General features: G+C 42.3%; 1 protein-coding gene across 8 annotated transcripts in view; it reads right to left on the bottom strand.

Annotated features, from left to right (window-relative positions):
- Positions 1 to 18,984, bottom strand: part of SEMA3D (semaphorin 3D) — a 147,322-nt gene extending 128,338 nt beyond the window's left edge. Inside the window, exons 1-2 of one of the 8 annotated variants that reach the window (XM_054189132.1) lie at positions 6,488 to 6,548; positions 42 to 129 (exon numbers count right to left, since the gene is read on the bottom strand). In XM_054189132.1, coding sequence (XP_054045107.1) covers positions 42 to 129; positions 6,488 to 6,533 — 134 coding nt within the window. In that variant the 5' untranslated portion in view covers positions 6,534 to 6,548. Of the gene's footprint in view, positions 1 to 41; positions 130 to 1,865; positions 1,995 to 6,487; positions 6,559 to 18,060; positions 18,202 to 18,318; positions 18,610 to 18,800 lie in introns of those variants that run through there. The other 7 variants (XM_054189136.1, XM_054189139.1, XM_054189134.1 and 4 more) reach the window with 7 other exon arrangements.
- Positions 18,985 to 20,452: the final 1,468 nt, after the last annotated feature.

The raw sequence follows: 20,452 nt of genomic DNA on the forward strand, positions 1-20,452 counted from the left end.
ACAGCTGATAATCACAACAGTGCACACAAGTGTCCTCTTACAAGATCCTGCTCAGGGTCATGCTTTTAGAGCAGAATTTCACCGACTTCTCGATGGATGTTGTTAGTTCACCTTCCATGAGATACAGACCTCAAAAAAGAAAGAGAGGTGATAAAAGCCATGCAGGCAGCACTGTGGCAGGGGGGCCTACAGTACTTGTCATGACCCTCATGCCAATGTCACCACCTCTTTCCTTCTGCCAGATGACCTGTTCATGAAGTCACTCTTAGCTGCAGTCAGCACTGTCCGGTTTACTTTAAACACCTTAAGTTCAGTGTTACTACACTTGCTGCAAATGGATCTGCAGGACTGAGGACAGAAGGTTCACGATGAAATGAGGGTGGAAACAGGTAATTAACTTTTAGATTACAGACAAAGGGTTACAGGCAAAGAAGGATATGGGATGAATCCCTTGCTCTCTTGCACCATATGCTCAGAAGAAGGGATTAATTGATCGCACTTAAGAAACTGGCAAAATTATTGCTAGCATCCTCTCGTCATATTCAGAAGATGAGATGCCTAATTTTTTTTTAATCAAATCAATTCATGAGAAAGAAAAACTAAAACAAATAAATAATCAGCATGGATCTTGGAAGAAAGAGTTTCAGGAAATGTTTTATGGCAGAGAACAACCCTTCTGCCATCCAGCTGTTTGTTTTGTTTTAACAATTCATGAGAGTTGAGCTTCTGCAGCTTCTTTTCTTTTTCCTATTCCAAAAGCCTTGGGGATGTTTCTCTTTTAATTTTGAGCCCACTCTTGAGCTGGGAATTCTTTTCCCAACGTGTGAATGTGAATGATACAAATGAAGATTGTGCAACTGCTTACCTCTTCTCTTGCTGCTCAAGTTGTTTGCCTAACTCTTCTTGAGAGCAACAAAAGAAACCTTTTTCTTTTAATGGGTTTATTTGGATCTATGGAAATCAAGGACTCTTAGTCTCCCTACATGGATTTATAAAGTCTTCTGCAGAACTGAAGGACTTTGTTTTGTACGAAGAAACTCTGAAATCAGGAGCCACCAGGTTGTCTGATACAGAAAGAATCAGGAGTCTGATTTGCACAGTTCTCAGCACTTCTCAGCACTTATACCTCCAGGGATGCTGAACCTCCAAAAAGCTAACAAAAATAAATTATATGATGCCACAGAGAAGTTTTCCTCTTCCAACCTGGGTACGACAGCAGGAAAATGGCCACCGTGGCTCCAGATAAACCATAAAAGACTAACGCAGATGTTAAAAAAGCAGACAAATATGAAGGTTTGTCTTTGTTTTCCTGTAGGTGTATATTGTGCCTGTAGACACAATTTTGGATTAATAAGCCAAATACAACTCTTTAAAGTTAAGGGAAAAGTCTCAGTCTCTTCAATCACATTCTCTTTGATTTACTTATTAATTTCATTTGTCGTGTGACATAAAAGCACCCAGCAAGCTTTTATACTCCCTTCACCAAACAGCCACCCAGATGCTCAACAGCCATGGCAGTGATAATCCTAAATCAAATCCTGTGTGATTTTCCCATACTAAATACACTACATTACACTCCTGCAGCACTGCCAGTGAACAACGGGGCAGATCGGCTCCAGCAGCCATCACCATGTAAGCCCATCCTGGTTCACCAGCATAGAAGCCCATCCTGGTTTAGCAGCAGAGACTGAAGATGCTACCTCTGCTCCAAGTTTGCAACAGCATGTTTTTTGAAAGATGAAGGGGAGAGGGGAAAAAAAAAAAAAAAAAAAGAAAAAAAAAAACTAGCACAGAGGTTATTTCATTGAACGTTCTGGCACTGAAACAGTGAAAGAGGCTCCCGTGTTGATGATTAAGAGACTCACCCCAGCTCTAGGTGTCAGTTCATCTAGTTTCCATTTACAGTCATTAGAGAGAAACCGGCACTTCAGGGGCTGATTACTCCCAGCCACTTCAGACTTCTTGGATGGGAAGCTGAGGTGTCTCCCTCTCTGCTGATTAGATAGAGAAACTACATGACCATCTTAGTTGAGATACTTAGAGCTTGCTCCTTGGAGCCCTCAATCAGTGTTACCAAATGGACATGGAGCTCCAACAGGTGGAGTCATGGGTCAAATAGAAAAGTAATTGCACAAAAGGATCTTTAAAAATGAAAGAATATCAGACAACTACAATCAATTTCTCTCAAAAAGCATTTGAAAATTGGTGCTACAGGTCCAATGTTTTGCCATTACAAGAAACAAATCCTCAGTGGCCAAAGACTTGTCCATTTCCACCTTCCAAACCTCCCCCTCAGCAATCCCATCAAATCAGTTGCAAGGAACAGCTACCTACAACTATGAAAGAGCTAATCACTACACCTTCATGACTCCAAGCTGAATGAGAACAGTAATACCTAATTTCTCAGGTACACCTTTGTTCTCTAACATACCTGTTAATGTTTTTTCAGAGGAGTTTTAACTCATGCTCTTTGTACATCGTGTGTAGACTAATGAGGCTCTGAGTGCAGATGAACTTTACAGCAATGGCTGTAATACAGGTGATAATATTAATAATACCCATTTCTCTTGTGTATTGCCCTATCACACCTCAAAAGCTGTCTGCATCACTCAGTTAAATCGTTTTCCTTAATGTCATCCTACCTGGTGCAACAAGAACAATCAGTGCTGTGTCAAGAGAGAGGAAGCTGCTGTAAACCCCTGGGCTATCACAGCTATTGCTGCAGCTGAAATTTGGTCTGATTGCTTCACTTCAGAATTTTTGGCTGTTTTTTGCTATTAATTTTGGAAAGCTTCCAAAATAAACCTGATAAAATCCTCAACATCACAAAAGATGCATTCTTCCCCATACTTGTAAATCATCTTTGGCACACTTCCCAATTTTAGTAATTATAGATTTCCCCCAAGCTCCCTGCACATTGCCCATAGATATACAGCTTTGTATGATCTGTCTTCTAATTCGGAAAACTACAGCAAGCTATTGCATGAACCCCACATTAGACAGTAGAGCAATTCAATACTAAAGCACTGTTTAAGTCTCTGTATGGTTTTCTTGATGGATGTTACACTGCTGATCTATTTTTATGTATTATTTATACTGGGATAGTGCCTAGAGGCCCCAGTCAGGGGCAGGACCCCATACTGCTGCACATACTATGATGGAGGATACAAGAGTCTCTCCTCCTTTCAGCTTATAGTCTAAGTATATAATGAATGACACCAGATGGATAAAACAGAGACAGGGAGCAAAAAGTGAGATAGTTGTTCGTAACAGTGACAGGCAGAGCACAACAGCTACTTAGCTATATATAGGCAATGTGGTGTTCCTGTCACTGTTGCCTGCTTTCTCTCTGTCCTCTGTGTTATGTTTTACAACCTGCAGTGACCTGTGGACAAGCACTCATACACAGAGTCGTCCTCTGTGTCTGAACCACTGGGCCCTTGGAAGATTCTTTCACTGCCCACATCAGGCCTCTGGGTGAGATTCAGAGGATGTAAATCACAGGAAAGATATAGGTACATACAGAGGATGATTCAGAGCCCCTGAATTAGGGCAAGCTGATCATTTGAATTCACAGGTTTGGAGTCACTCATGGAAGGGATTGGGAACCTGGTGTGTCAAGGGAGCCCAGCAAGAAGCTGGGCTCAGTGCAATTCACATAATCTCCACCTTTATTCCCTTACGCATTGACAGTGCAGAATATATATATACATGTGTGCGTGTATATATATGCATTTCTGCAGCAGAAACAGCCAAGAGTCCTTCCAGTGTCCAGGAACATTGTGCCTAGTTCAAGCCCAGGCTCTCTGGGGAACCAGCAATAGGTGCATCTCACACCTAACTTGCTGACTAAGTCTCACTCAGGTTGAAGATGGGGGTTCAAGCTCACAGCCTTGTGACCCAAATGCACTTCTTCAGTTAGAGGGTTCTTAGTTCATGTCCTGGTTTAAGTCAGGATTGCTCCACACCCAGATAAAACCCCCACTGCGTTTAGATCCCCTGTGTGAACCCTAAATCCTCCTCTAAGTTCTTAGGACAGTCTATCTCCAATTTCCCAAAGTAATAGGTATTGGGTCTGTAAGGTCAAGAAAAAGCAATATAAACTCTTGCAAATACATTTTGCACTTATAAATTCAGCATATTTTAGACATTCCCAAGCATAAGTCTAGTCCAGTATCATATGTGGCCACAGGCTCTCTGACACCAGGTCCCTGTCCCTGAAGTGACTTATTGCGCACTCATCCCTGCCCCTTCATCAATAGATGAGCCAGGAGACAGAGGGCTGAATAGCGAAGGGACTCTCTCCTTCCCTCCCCTGCAGATCCAGTGAAGTAGGTAAACGACAAGCAGTTGTGAGGAAAACAAGAGTCCAGCTGTGTGAAGATGAGCTCTGGAGAGGCTGGAGGTGGGAGCTACCAAGAGAAGAGGGACAAAGCCTGCAAACAGGCCTTTTCTTTGAAGAGGGCAAATCAAAAGGAGTAAACTAGTCACAAAGAGATGTTGCTGTCCCGCAGGGTAACAAATGTAATAATATAAAAGAGGATTCTATCACTGAGTCACACCTACAGCAGGATAAACTGATGAAGCTCATCTTTCTTTGAAATGTGAACTTGTGCAATTGCATGAGTTAGCAGGGACCTCAGATAGGTTACCTCGGTCTTCCTCATGAGTGTTTATTTCTCAACCTTTCCTCAGACCCCTAGCATCCTACAGCTGCTTTGCCCATGGACCTCCATCAGCTCTAATAGGAGCTCCCAGAATTTTTGTAGCTCTCCTATGAATAACTTTCCCACATCATGTTTTTTCTTTAAATTCACAGTGCCCATAATTGTATTTTCTCTGTGGATTGGTCTTTTTCAAGGAGGTAGCTACCACCCAGAGGTAACGCAGTATCTCCAGCTACCATGAGGCTACTGTATTAAAGCAAGAGACATTAGGAGTAGATTTTCAAAGGAGCTCAGCTCCCATTTAGTTATTAAGGCCTAGAATTTCAAATGTAGTATTAGGTAACGTGGGACACGTACACCTTACTGGCTACAACATTCATTAGTAGTACGTGCACCATAGCACTTATGGGAGGTTGCTAGTCTGCACAAGGACTGCTTCACACAAACATGGTAACTGGGAGCTCTATCATGTCGTTAGTTTTTAATAAAATACTTCCTGAATGTTTTATGAGAAATAACAGGAGGAAAAAGGAAGTTCTTTGAGCTGGTTTCTGTAATTCTTTTAAAAGAACCTTTTAGTAAATACGCTCATTGAAGACATTTTTTTCCCTTAAAATCAAGCTGAGTTGATTTTGTTTGATCCTTTTATTCTTGCCTGATTTCAACCATCTAAAATTCAGGCATTGTCTTGGCTCCCTCCAGAGAAGGTGGAGACAGGCAGTGCTGGGGTGAATTCATCCCCCATTTCAGATACTGTCGCCGAATAGGGCTCATTGCCCTTTGGAGCCCCTCATCTCCATACTGAAAATAGAGAAAGATTAGATGACTACCTTACACTACGGACAAGTGAAATAAATCCCATCTTAATTAGTTTTTTCTGCTCAGTATACTTGCATGGCTCCCATTGTTACAAATAACAAACACCCATACTTTCCAAACATATTATTCTCACACTCTTCCTATGACAAAGGGCAGCTTTTACCCATTCACAGACATATATAGCTGAGGCAGGTAGAGGCCAAGATCCAGACCTGCAAAGGTATTTAGCAAGTTAATTGTCTAAATTAGGTGGTTTTCAGTCTCAGCTGACAAACACTCCATGATGTAGACAAAGAAGTGGCAGCTGGGTGCCTTTAGGAATTTGCTAGGATCTAAGCAGAAATGACTTGCCTAAGGACGTATGTCATGGAATTAACCCCAGGTCTCCTGAGCTGCTGTCCTAACCTTTGGAATGTCCTTAACATTAAGCAAATCCTCTGCTGGTTTTGGAATTAAACTTTTGAAGTATTTACAGTCATATTGTCTTCTTTGTGAAACTCAAACAAGCTATGCATGCTCAAATCCTTTAATTTTTCCTCATAAATCAAACCTGGCTCAAAGCCTCCCTTCTCATTTTTATTGCTCTTCGCTAAGCTCTCTTTAGATGTTAACTTACCAGTAATAGCACAACGAGGCCAAAATTCCAGGTTGGATCGTTAGGTGTTACTATGATATAAGTAAACACATGAACACAAGCATAAAGTTGGACCTTTCACTAAAATCAGTTAAAATGTTGTATTCACTTCAATGAGCACAGCGTTCTACTCTGATATGTGGCATCTGAGCACTCTGTATCACAGCACAGTGCACTGGTATTTCTGTTGCACTTACAGAAATAATTGACCAAGACCTTAAAATTGAAATACTTAGGGCTTGTTAACATGAGAGTCCGGACACAGTAAAATGTGAATTAGCAGCATACTGACACACACAATCTCACCGGCACTGCCATCACGTCAGACAGAAGTGTGTATTAGACTTTTAATTAGAAAGCAGCTTACTTGACTTCGAAAGCAGCCTTAGGACATACACCCTGCGCCTGGTCATGCAGAGAATTACTGTGAAGAAGATACCACGCTGTACACTCTTATTCTAGTTCAACAGCACGCTGACTTCCGCATGTAGACAAACCTTATCAGACCAGAGCAGGCTTCAGTATTGGGCGATATGTGTTTCTTAGAATAATCTTGGGGAGAACTGCTGAATGCTAAGCATGTCCTCTGACTTCCCCGGAACTTGCACCTGGGTTGCAATAAGGGCCAATTTATTAAAAAAGACCCTATTCATTTCATCTGTGTTGATATTTTTTTGGAAATTATCTCAGTAAGGTGAGACAGAAAAGCAAATTTCTGAAGGGAGAGAGAGGTGACAGTCTCACATTATTCAAACAAATGACAAGATAAAAACCTGTTTCTGGTACTACACAAATGCAGTTCTCCCCTTCTAGGACAGCAGCTATGATCTCTAACTAATCAAAACAATCCTATATCAGCTTTGAATTACCATCAAAGCCTATCCATGTTTTGCTTTCAGAAACTATAAGCACTGAGTATGGACAGCTGGCGGGAAACATACAGGTAAAGTATCATGCATATTTCAAGAAAGATGTTTAAATAATTGTAAAACTTCAGATTAGTAGAGGCACATTTGATCAACTCCTGTACTAAACAGACCACAGAAACCTCAGACAGTCACCCTTATACTGAATCCAGTAACTTGTTAATGGACTAGCAGTTATTGTCCAAATGGGATTCAGTTTCCGGACACATCAAGAAAACAAGATTCTGCAATTCTTCCACTAAATTGCCTTGCCCATCTTCTGAAATTGAAAAAGATAAAATTCCTATGCCAAAACCACCCAGCTTAAGAACAAGGAAACATGTTTGTTCTGTGTCAGGGTTTCCAACCTATGTCTTGTGAACCACAAGAGGAACATGCTACTTCGAAGTTTTACACAAACCAGAGAATCCCACGCACCACCATATCTCTGTAGGGAATGAAGAATAAGTAATTAGGCAGCAAACACTGCCAAAAACTCAAATGCCTATTTCGGGACTTTCTCCCAGCCTAAGAGAAAAGTAGGAGGTGGAAATGACAGCTACACAAGAAAAGACACCCATGGGACTGAGGTCACATCTTCAACTTGAGCATGTCCAAAAAGAGCTCTGAGCAATTGCTGCTGCCTCCACAGTATAGATGGGTTTTCTCTCTGAGTGGTGGCACACACAGGCTAAGCCTGGGAATTTTTCCATAATATAATATATTTGTATGTCAGACCAGATCCCATTGGTGGGATCTAATATAACTAGTTGGAAAAAAAACTACTGATTTTGTAGGAGAAAACACTGAAGACACTGACTGAGGATCCTGGATCCATCTGAACACAAAGCCCCGAGTCTTGGTGGCTCTACAGAACAAACTGTTTTCACAGTGTCAATCATTAATTTCTGCATCCTCTGCCAGCACCTTTTCAACTTTTCTGCTTGCGCTCACACCTCTTCTTCCAGGTGGCTCAAAGAAGAATGAAGAGAGTCAACACAATTTAACAAGAGTCACGCCTTCCAAGCATCAAAACACTATTTTGTTGAGAAAAGAATGAAAACAAATAGTACAGTGCCTACCGCAAGGCCTTGTGAGGTTCCCCCAGGGCCATCACAACAGACTGTGGTAATCTCTGCTGATGCTTGCACCAAAGATAACAACACTACTTATATTCAAAGCCAATGTGTCCCAGTTATTCTGGCCGTACATGCAATTTCACTTATAAAGAGGAGTGTAGTGCTTTATAGATAGTCTAATAGCTTATCTTGGAGGTGTTAGATCCCACTTTCCATTGTGTTGTGTGAACTCCTAGATGGAAAAACCCCACAATGAATCCAAACACATTCCAAAATGCTCTTCTCACATCACTTTAGTGGCATTTACCTTGTTTGTAGGGAAAGGAAGGAAGGAAAGGACAGAAAGGATGGAAAGTACTTTTTTCTTTTTTTTTTTTAAATGCTATTCATTAGAGCCCATTTTATTATCCTTAAAGCAGGGTGATAACCTAGGATAAAAATAGAAACAAAGTCTGTCTTTACTAAGAAAATTACTATCCATATTTCAGCACTGACCAACTGCAGAACAGCTGTGCCTGTGTTATCAGTGGCATAAATGCTATTATAAACAAAGGCATTTTTACCATTGTCACGCAAACCTGATATGAGACCTGAAAACTGTCTGAATTCTCTCCCTTTAGTAGCTTAACACCCTAAATGCAGGATTGTTACTGAGTAGAGCAGCCCTAGGGAGTGAGGTTTTTTCATTATGTCGGGACCATTTCTGGGAATTGACAGGATACAGGATAACTGCGCCTGAAGTTCTTACAAAAGCACAAAAGAGTTAAACTGTAGGAACAAGATGAAATTTCAGAGGGGAGAAGAGTTTGGAGGCAGGAGCAGCTTGCCCTGTGCCTTGAAACCATCTGGAGAACTGCTGCAGCAAAGAGGTGAGGACGGGCAATTCCAGCTAGGAGAGACCAAGGAGAGACCACATGTCCTTGTGCCATAGGACATGCTGGCAGCCAGCACGGACCCAGCACAATGGGAAAACCAGGGATAAACTATACAGAATCTCACCTTGGGTGTTAAACTGAATATGACAATTTCATTCTGCTTTTTCCCCCCCCCCCGCCCTCTTGCTTTGAAAACAAATGTTTGGGATTAAGAAAGACAAACCCCCTGCACTGTTCGCTGCACGTACCTCCTGCTTTTCTGTCCAGGCTGTGAAAAGGTACAGAAATTGTCACTGGAGCTTTCAGCAGTGTTTTGTGCTTAAGTATTTATTCTTCAACCTTACACATCAATGTACAACGGCAACAAATTGAGAAAAAAACCCAACCCTTCCTCAACTGTAAAAGCCAAAGCACAACAATTCATCTATCACCAGGTAGCTAGGGTTTGATTTTAAGCACCATCGCAGAGATCAATGTCTATGTTATGAGTTTCATAATGGAGCTCGTGTTGTCATTTAGGAAAGCAATGAGCAAAGTGCACAAGGTGTCGGGGTGTTATATTGGGAAAGCTATTTCTTTGCCATAGATTCATTTTTTACTTTTTTTCAAGCTGAGGCAGGTTTATGAGATAATATACGTCTGCTTTTTGTAGACATCACTAGAGGACTATAAACACCAAGTCATAACTCCAGAACAAATCTGTACACTGCAAACGGTATTACCCAGGACACTTATCTTAAAAAGATAGACACCACAGAGCAGCAGAGGTAAATGCACCCTTTCTTCTAGAAAGAGGACCTAAAAGACCCTTAAGCCTGAACTATGTTAGTAACTCTCTTAGATGCATCAATTCTCTCACTTTTTCCTCTATTAGGTGGGACTGACATTCCGAAAAGTACATCCAGCCAGCTTTTCCTTAAAGCCTTTAAAACTTTGAGTTCAATTTACAAAATGATAAATGGAGTCTTAAGATAAACACCTTGGATTTCACCGGGTCTGAGAAAACCTCAGTTCTGACATTATATGCTGTAGAAGACATCAGATCAACACACCACAATGACTCAGGCAGTAGTTATGTAAAACATCCTTGTCTACTAAAATTGTTTTAGCCAAAAGATTAGATAAATAACAGAGATTTATGATCTTAACTGCCTCTTCAGTCACCCAGGTTCAGCATTAGAGACCAGTATAAACCCTGTCTTCTGCTCTTACCAGGCTTTGCATGTAGCCAAACCTGCTTAACAACATGTCCCCTGTGGCACCTGGGCCACTGGCTGCACATACAACAAAGCCGGCATTATTCCAAGCTGCTCAGTGTCTGTGGTGTTCAAAAGCAGGCGTTGCTCTGCCCACCTTACTTACAAAGCCAGGGTGGGCTCCAAGCGTGCCCAGTTCTCCCACAGACTGAAACCAGATGATCTGCCTCTCCCAACACCTTTTCCAGCAGCCCCAAGGTTAGTGCACTCCTTCAAGAACAGATAGGATTGGGCTCCGGATGATCAATTCAATAGTGTAGTTCAGTATCGAATAGGAAATATCAACACCGATAACAAAACATTAGTTGGATCAGGTCCACTAAGAGAAATCTTATCCCTGAAAGATGATGCTCTAACCGCGCCAAGCCATAGTCCCTTTTGTTGAGTGTTTGATGTCAGAGCACTCGCAAAAAAGTGGAACGACCGTGGTGGCTGGGAAAATCATGCTCCCAAGCACCAGCAACACCATTGCTCAGCCACGCGCCTGAAAAACTGCGCTTCCAGGTCACCTCAGGCCAGAGCAGACACCTGAACCACTCAAATATATGCTACAGATTTTTATTTTTTTTTAATTATTTTAATTTTTATTTTGTTTTAAATTTTGAGACAAAGAAAAAACCGACCCTACGTAGATATCTATCTGCTGGGAGAGCTCATGGCTGAGGATCCCAAATGAATTTCTGTGCTTAAATTTGCAGCTTGGGGCCCAAGCTGCAGAGTACTCCTCCTAACTTTCTGCAGGCTGGCTTACCTTGCCTTTCCTCATGACTTGTGGCTTTTGGGGATCCCACCACAATCACCTGGTCAGTGCACAAGAAGCAATAGCACTTGCTTAGTACTTCAGTCGCTAGCTTCTCTTTACAACTTTTCCCCCCAAATGCTTTCAGCGTGCACCACTAACTTAAGTCTCTGCTGTCTTCTTTCCGCTTTTAGAGCTGCTCATTTCTTCTAAGGACATAGGGCTGCCCTTAGCTATCACAAATCACTCCATTAATTTCAGTTATGCATCTCTAATTCATACTATCTGAAGATGCAGGTAGTTATATCTTGATTATTTTTTTTTTTAACATAATAACTGTTGCGTGCTACTGTCATTCCCATGGACACCATCCACTGCCTTGATGCAGCAGTTTTATCTACAAGCTGTAGCAGAAGTTTGCCCCTCAGCTCCAGAGTACATCACACTAATGGGATGTGAACAGTGCCTTGTGCTAAATTAAAACCCACCTATCTGCGGGTGGTTTTCCTGTCATTAAAATGATCATTATGAAACCCCCCACCCAGGACTACTTTTGCAGGATCCCATTCAGGAAGTATACTTTATTAATCTAGAATTCTGAAATGAAGACACGCAGATTTAAAGATCCATTGACAAAAAAAACTCCTTACGAAAAAAAGGTATTACATTTTGGCTTCAGGAAGGGTATAGAGGTAATAAAGATAACTGCTTTTATTAGCTCACCCTTTATGCTCGGATTTCTGTTCAATTGACCTGTTTCTACAAATTAATGACTTACAATATTTTACTCTTAGACAGCAAACTGGATGACACCAACTGTCTCCACTATTAACGTGCTGAGATACACGAAGATCAGGTAAAAATTGGTATGCCTGCTACCTAGATGAAAAACATCCTGAATTATGTTTTCTCCTTCTTGGTAAATTTGTGTTTCTGCATAGTATTTATAGCAGATCTTTTTTTTCTTTCTTTTGAAGACAAGAGTTCTGCTCTGGTTGAAACACAAAAGCTTAGAGTCTCCAACTCAAAGTATTACATGGCTCAATGGATGCAAGAATTCCAGATTTGTTCATGTGCAGACATTGTGCCTCTAGAAAATCCTCTAACTTCGTTATAGTACACCTCCCCAGAATAAAGTGGATTCTTTGAAGCTGCATTGTTCAGAAATTAATCTGCTAAACTAAGGAGGTCACAGGAACTAAAAGTCAGGTTAATTCAATTTAATTAATTTATTGAGGCATTAGGCCAAATTTGCTATTTATCTTTCACAATACGGGATCTCATAATGTCATTACAAATTCAACTTTGCCCTGATGCTTATATCATTTAACAACAGAAAAACAGGCTGAGACCTCTGTTTACTCTACGAAATAAAATCAGTTTTGTTAGTTGTCTTCTTGAGGAAGCTACATCTCTTTACCTTCTGTACTTGCTGGCTCTTGCCCTACGCTATAGTTGAAAGTGAGCTTTGTTTTTTTGTTTAGTTGGATACATCACCAGTGCTAAACACAAGAGGATTTTCATTTCTAACTGGGGCCTCTTGATGCTACTTCAATATAGCTAATAAATTAATAAGAACTCTGAAAGACAAAAGGTTCATTGCTTGCAACTAATGACAATACAAACAGAAGTGATAAATCATGATTATCCATATCTTATGCATGCTTCCTACTAAAAACAACATCTAAAGAAATACAGACAGAGACAAACAAATTTGCTCCTGTGTCTCCTCTGATTTCTATTAAGCAACAACGGGTCTTCAGAGACGTAACATGCAATCACCCCATTGGTAGGACATACCGTAGTAGCTTTGAAGATGTATTTTTGTCCTAAATAAAGGTTTTCAGGCACCTTCTTAAAAAAGAAAACACGTCATGAAGTCAAGTAAGTGATTGGTATTTTATATGCAGGTGGAACACATCTTTCAGAAGTCAGAGAATGGATATAGGAATGTTACATCTTGCAAAGGTACAGATTATGAAGAAAGAAAGAGTGCAAAGAACCTTACAGTCAAGGCTGGTTCTTTCTGTAAATCTTGGAGAAAATGAACTGCATTTGCAATGGTCTGTCACTACTTGCCCTTCATTTTCTTTCCCTCGCTTAAAGTGTGGCTGTTTAGCTCTCTTGATACCAAAGGATGTTATGGACAATTTTCCTTTATTACACTGTTCTAAAGCCTTTTAGTGTAAGTCTTCATAAAACCTCACATATGTACATTATAAAATTACAGGGAATAAGTTCCATATGAAAAATTCATCATATTTCTTCTTAGTATTTTTTAGCAGACACTCTGACATTAAGCATGAAAGCAACAAACATTGTTTTAATTCTTCATTGTGGAAAGAAAAAAAAAAAAATTTTTGCTTTTGGTTGAGGAAGAATTTTTTACATACTCCCTCTTTGCAGTCTCTCCCTTGCAAAACCAAAAAAGGATTTTAGACAGACAAAAATTAACCACAATTACATGGAGTGTGTCATTGATAAATTCCAGGGGAATATTACAAGCTAGGTAGGCACATACCGTTAGATGTAGCTGTTCAAAATGTTAAAATTCTAGCCAAGATTAAGCTGGAATATTTGGACACATCAGCCCTCAGGACTGCACTTAACTTTTATAAGACTTGTTCTGACTCTAGATTTAGACTTTAGGAAAGTACCTCTTTCAAGAGGGCATTTTACACAGCAGTCTATCTTTAAACATGTGCTTAAGTCCCTTGAAGTCACTAAGTACAGATAGACTGAGAACAGGCGCAAGTCTTTCATTTCGTGACAGTTTTGTATAATTTTCAGTTAATCCTAGGCTTTCTGTTTCCAGTGCATTCAGTCCTGAGTTATGCTGACGCACGATGAGATCAGAGTCAGGGCTGCAGTGTCCCCAGGATTTTTGGAAGGGAACACTCCAGAAAAATATTGGTGACTTCTCTCCTTCCCATCCCCTTGGAAAAAAGTAAATAAGAAAACAATAACAAGAAACACTCAACATATTATTGGAGTATGCTCAGATGTTACAGAACTTTTTAGCCTCTCTTCTTCTGTGTGACATCTGCTTCCTGCGAGCCTCCTGATTCACTGACCAACTAGACTGGAAACAGTTTAATTATGGATATTTGTTTTGCTTTTAAACTGACCACATTAAAAGAAAAAAGCTCACACGACTCTTCTTTCTGTTTATTATAACGCAGGAAGAAAAATAGGCAGAGATGTACAAAAAGGACCCGTGTTACTGAAAGCTGAGTAATACATACAGTGTGAAAATCATGCAGTGCAAAAGGTCCTCACGAGTTACAGGTCTCCATGTAGATATAAGCATTAGAGCATGAATTTGACTTCAGCCACGTATATACCCTTTAGGAATCATTCTGCAAATTGAGGTTGCAAATAAATGGCTCTAATGTACTGTCCTTAGTCTGACCAGTGAAGCTGACTATTAGGTAAACCGTTAGGTACCAGCAGAGCTCTGAACCTTAACCACATTTTCCAGTTATGTTGTAGGGAAGTGCAATGATTTAGTTAAGGCCAGTATAATATTCTAGGCTTAAATACCACACCCATAACCCTGATAGTCAAATTGAGTCAATGATTTAACCCAGATGGGAATCCAGGTTCTTCTTGGCTTACTGTTATCTGTTCTGCCCATTAGGCTATATGACTTCCATAAATTATTTTGGAGTTCCTGTTAAAAGAAAATAAATCCACATGATGCTAAATGCTGCCTCCCAACTGTAATGCAAACTGGAATTTTGGACCACAGCACTGCTCCCTGACTCATCCTGGATCCCCTCCATGTGACGTTGGATCCATCTAAACTGGGGAGAGTGGAATAGAAGGGCTGCTTTTTTTTTTTTCCTTTTTTTTTTTTTTTAATCACCGACTGTCAGATAACACATGGATGTTCACTCAGTGTGTCTCTAGGATGTGAAAAATAACAATACCAGAGCGGGGCCTTTCTGAATACACAAGGATAGAAAGGAGAAGATAAAAGGACCAAAGATTTACACAGGGATAATTTAAGCACTGACTCATTACCATTGCTAAGTTTATAAAATACATAAAACCCAGACAGAAATGTTGGGCGGGGGGGAGATTGTGTTAAGAAGTACAACAGAGGTGCAGCACTGTAAAAAAGATAAAAATAGCTCACCCGTGGAGCAAAAATTTTCTTCACACGTAGTTTAAATACAGCCACCACACCTCACGTCTCGTGGGCATGGCTTTACTACGAGCTTCTCTGTTGCTTGTTTGGAGTTGGAGAAAATCCAGAAAGCGAGGGAAACAAACACATCACACGTTCGCTGCCTCTGTTTGCTTTAAGGACACTCGGCATGCACCTTAAGCATTTTCCATGGGTTAAACAGACAATGGGCCAAATATAGCTCTGGCTATCCCGCAGGCTGCCTTGCCAGGAGAGCGTGGTGGGAAAGCCTGCTTAACCAGCATCGAAGGATTCCCTCATGTAGGAAACCTCAAAGAGTATAGAGGTGGCTCAGTGGCCAATTCCAGCACCAGGGGTTTTAGCCAAAGAAATGCCGGCATGTGCTGGGAATTCAGCTGATTCCCAGCTGATGATTCAACCTCTCCGGAGCCAGGGGTAACCGGTATGTCTACATTGTAGTGGTGCACAGCAGAGACACCTGAGATCACAACTTCTGTAGTTTTAACAGCAAAAAGAAGAACAAGACAAAAAGCAAAATAGAGTTTTACAAAGTGTCCAGAAATACATCGTTATTTTGACCATCCTAAACTGACAGTGTGTTCACAGAGTGACTCTGAATGATTGTGACCTTCTGCAGATTAAACTGTGAAGATGCTGACTGTGTGGGGCATTTGCACCTCCACGTGTTCTTTGATAGGACGTGGAAAGAGATGCTGACTACATCCCTTTTGCTAGGACCAAAATAGGGACAGGTTTTGGTGGGAGTGTTTCATTCTTTGGCTTTGCTTTTTAATACCTTTGTGTTTACAGTGTTGATTTGCTTAATTATCATTATTTAATCTCTGAGTAATAATGATGCAGTATTCTCAAATGTTTTAAAGGGCTCTTTCCCAATGAACAACATCTATTTCCATTTAATATTCTAGCTTAATTAAAACTTTTTCTTTTTTTTTTCCTAGGGCCTTGTTTCATTTAATTCCATTGCAAAATCCCAGTAGAATCTCAAGGGTGCAGTATAATTTGCATAATGAATACAGTGGTATCTGCAGTGAAAACATCACCTCTTAGAAAAAAAAAGAAAAGAAAAAGAAAAAAAAAAACAAAAAAAACCCAAACTACTGAGAAGCAGAGTGAGATAAGGGCTATTACAGTGTTTCGGAAGGTCAGCTGATGGAACAACCTGCAGCTGGAGAGAAGCAGGTGGAGGCTGGTGCTTGGGAGTGGGGTCCAAAAGAGGTATCCCTTTCTGGGGCTCTGACAGCAGCTACCCACCAAACCAAAGCTGAGGACAGGAACACAACTCAAAATTATATCTTTCTGAGACTTAATCACCTTACTCAGCAGTACTGGAGGGCATTTCTCTCTTCCTGGGATTATTGTCCTGAAAGCATCTTACAGCAGCCCTTGTAACTGCAGTCGTCCTTATATTTTGAGATGTGGCAGAGGATACTGGTGAAGCTGCTATTTCCATTTCTGGTTAAAGCGCTGCCTGGGCAGAGCCCACATACTGGCTCCGGGAGACTGGCTCACAATCTTTCTGCCTGGTTTGGAGCACATCATTTTCTGCTTCAATGTTGCACCTAACAGGGAATCCGCTCTATTCTCCATACCCTGAGGATCCCTGTTGGATTGATCCAGTGGTAAATTTAGTTCCTGGATCTCAGGCTAGTCTGGATGTCCAAGCCAAAATAAAGTTCAAATAAAAGTGAAGCCAAGCTGCTCAGCCTGATCAAGGCTAAAACGCATCTATTTATGAGGCATCTCAGAGCAGGACTTGTCTTGGAAACTTTAAGAAAAAGAGGTGTGACACCTGCAGAATTTGGGTACCTCTGTTTGACAATAGGATTACAAATACAGATTAAAGTACCCCAATTACTCTTTAGAAAGATATTTAGACACCCAGCTTTCACAGATTTAGTAAAGACCTTGTCCCTTACATACCTTGCAGAAAATGATGAGTAGTGCTTTTCTGGATCAGGCCCATAATAAACTAAACAAACTAATTAAAAGGCAAAGATGAAAATCACATCAACTATACTAATAAGGGTTTGAAAAACAGTAATAACACATTGTGCCATGTAACACTAATCACCTCATAATGGTAAACAGTGAAATCAAGTCTCTCTACCTGCTCCCTAGATCTGCAAGTAAGCAGTGAAAAAGAAGTGACATGCTAAAATTCTTGCAAAAAGTTCTTGCCTGCATCTTCACGGCCTCTGCCTGAGCCACAGATGCAGCATTTAGCTGCTGCTTTCTCAGCAAAGTGCTCTCTGCTTATGGCCAGACTGCCCCATTGATCTCTATTGGTTTTGGACAAATTTTCCCAATTCAAATGAAAGCAGAGCTTTTTTAAAGGAAACATAGGTAGCTACTTTGTGCTTCTTCAGTACACAGTCACCAATTACCTAAGGCGCTTAGGAATGTTTCCTTTCTAGAAGCAACAACTTTCATTTTGTAATATTCACTGCAAAACAAGGAGCTTTACCACCCTCTGTGCTATTGTACAAAGCAAAGTAGAGGTTGTCAGTGTGAGAAGACAAATAATCTCATTTCAGTGAGCACCCCAGGCCAACCAGGTGCTCTGCAGCTCCCGGTGATGGACACGTTCAGCACAGTCGCGCTCATGGCAATGCTGGAGGACTACGTGGAAAAGAAGGAATTCTGCCACCGCCCCAGCACGCAACAATTTGCCTGATGGACATGGGCTGACTATGTCCCATCGCCCTGGGACACCTATGCGAAGCAGCGGCAGGCGCAGAGGTGCCGAGGCTGAGGGAACAAAACACCTCTCCCTCCGCCCGCCCCGCTCCCACCTCCCCAGCCTTCAGCCCCCGGCTCCCCAAAACTGTCGCCTCCTCGCCCCTTACCCCCCCCCCCCCAAACCCACCACCCAGGGCAGAGCCGAGGGATTTTCCCAAGCCGGCGCACCTCACCTCCTTGATGACAGCAAGGCAGGTGGCCCGGGGACCGCCGCCAGGTGCCGGCCGCCGGCACCCGCTCCGCGGCGACCCAGGCGGCTGTCGGGACAGAGGCGAGCGGAGGGTCCGGGACAAGCAAAGGGGACCCCATGCACTTTTCCACCCCTTCCCCACACCACCCCCCCCCCCCTTCTCCGCGGCGGCGGAAAAGTGCTCCAGCGCCCAGCGGAGCGGCGCAAAGCGTTGGGGACCCCGGCGGGGGATGGCGGGTACCTGCCGGGGAGCCGGAGCGGCGGCGAGGTGCGGGGTGAGGCCGGTGCGGGACCGGGGCCGGTGGCCGGGTTTTTGGAGGCGTTGCGAGGCGGGCGGGCTCCTCCCCGGCGGCGGCGGCGGAGGGTCTCCCTCCTTCTGCGCGGAGTGTCAGAGTTTCCCCTGTCTTCCCTTCCTCCATCCCCGCCACCCCTTTCCACTCCCTCGCACGCACATGCACACCCCTCCAGCAAATGGGCTGCTGCGTGCGTGTGCGTGTGTGTGTGTGTGTGTGTGTGTGTGTGTGTCAGCCAGCTCAGACACACACCCGCTGCCGCTGCTCCCGCCGTAGGTCACAGCCCCGGCCAGCGGGGAGACATTCACTCCGTGAAAAGTAGCGGAGCGGACACACACACACAAGGACACGGACAGAGTGTGGCAACAATATGCCCACCCTGCTGAGACCGGACACCCTGTGCTCATGTCCTTTCCCCTGGACCACTGACCTCTCCTTGCGCTGCCGGATCACACACCTGTGAGTTTGCACAGGGGCATCCCAACTTCATAGCGCAACCACCCTCCACAGGTGCTGGTCCAAATCATAAAGTCTAAAGCAGCATCAGGTCCACTCACGTTATTCCCGTGACACATTCCCGCTGGGGCTGAACTGCAGGTCACTGGCTGGTAGACTGGGAGTGAAAAAAAAAAGAGAAGAAAAAAAAAAAAGCCAGCTCGCCACACTTACTGATAAGGAGAAAGCAGCTGGGTAGTGGCCCAGTGCTAGGGGTTGATGCACGTTTAAGAGTAGCCCACGTGCAAAATTATAGCTGCCAGGGATACATCTGCCTTTGCATTTATTTGTTTTGCCCATGGAATGTGCTTCATCGGTGGTTCTCCAGCTTTCGCATGCTGCAGACCACTTCCTAAGAGAGAAATTCTCTCCTGGACCAACCCACTCCCACACCAAACCCTTCTCTCCAACATATTTCCTTCTGTGGCTGCCCGAGGAAGAGCCTTTCTGCCCACAGGCTGAGAGCCATTGAACACATGGCACAGATAATACCAGACACTTCCAGACAAGACACACTGGGGCTCTTTCAAAAACTGCGTTTCTCTCAGTGAAGAGCTCAGATTGAAAGTCTTCAGCTGGCGACTCAGTTGCAGAACAGACCCCGACTGTTGCTCCCATGAAATAACAGGAGAACCAAAGAACTCTAGAGTGATATATTGGAGTTTCCACCATGTTACCCACCTCAGCAGAGCTTCATCCTCACCTAGCATTCACACAGAAGTCAGATGGGTGGCCTGGGTATACAAGCGAGAACCTAAACATGGGGTTTTTTGTCAGTTCACCAAAAGCCAGCTTCACACTTTTTTACCTGTGTTTTTTAAACAGTTTGCTAATATAGTACGAATCTGATGATGTTTTTATAAACTCTGCACACAGATACACAGACTCAACTTGTCTACATGTGTCTTACATTCCCACAAAATAAATGGAGGAATTTGAAGACAGGTTGTTTCATAGTTGCCGTTGACTTCTGCTGCTTAAGCTCTTCAAAGGGGGACTTTATACCTGATTTTCCACATTCATTTCATTATGATCACTAAAACTTTCCATTGCTTTAATCCCTGGATGGCACTGTTTAATAAAAATATCATTGTGATCAGTATGATGCAGATTAGAACACAGTTTGTATTTTAAATTCCTGTGGAATGATTCTTGTGCTTTACCTTGTTCCCACATTCTCACCGAACATCACAGGCACTCTGCCGGTAACCACTTTCTACACCAGAAGAAGCTCAAGAAAGAGAAAATGAGGAGCAGGTTGATGGAAGAAAAATCCCTGTTGATTTTTTAAGCTTTCATTTGAACTACAGAATTGGGCTTTGATATATTCTGAAAACACGAATCCCGGTAAAATGAAAACTTGCTGAAAAGTACTGCTTGCTTCATGTACTGGAGATGTTTCAGACTCCTGTGAAAAAGAAATCAGTATGAATGTCCCCTTTTCTCACTTGTGGAACCAGCCTGAAGTCTCTGTGAAATGTAAAAGAAATTACTTTGGAAATGTTGTTATTATGGTAGTTACTTTTTCTTCTTGCAAATCATGCGAACACATATTTTTGGTGGAATAAATAGCAGAGAATTTCAAGA

This window comes from Rissa tridactyla, chromosome 1 (genome assembly GCF_028500815.1).
Source record: "Rissa tridactyla isolate bRisTri1 chromosome 1, bRisTri1.patW.cur.20221130, whole genome shotgun sequence".
Taxonomy (NCBI): Eukaryota; Metazoa; Chordata; class Aves; order Charadriiformes; family Laridae; genus Rissa; species Rissa tridactyla.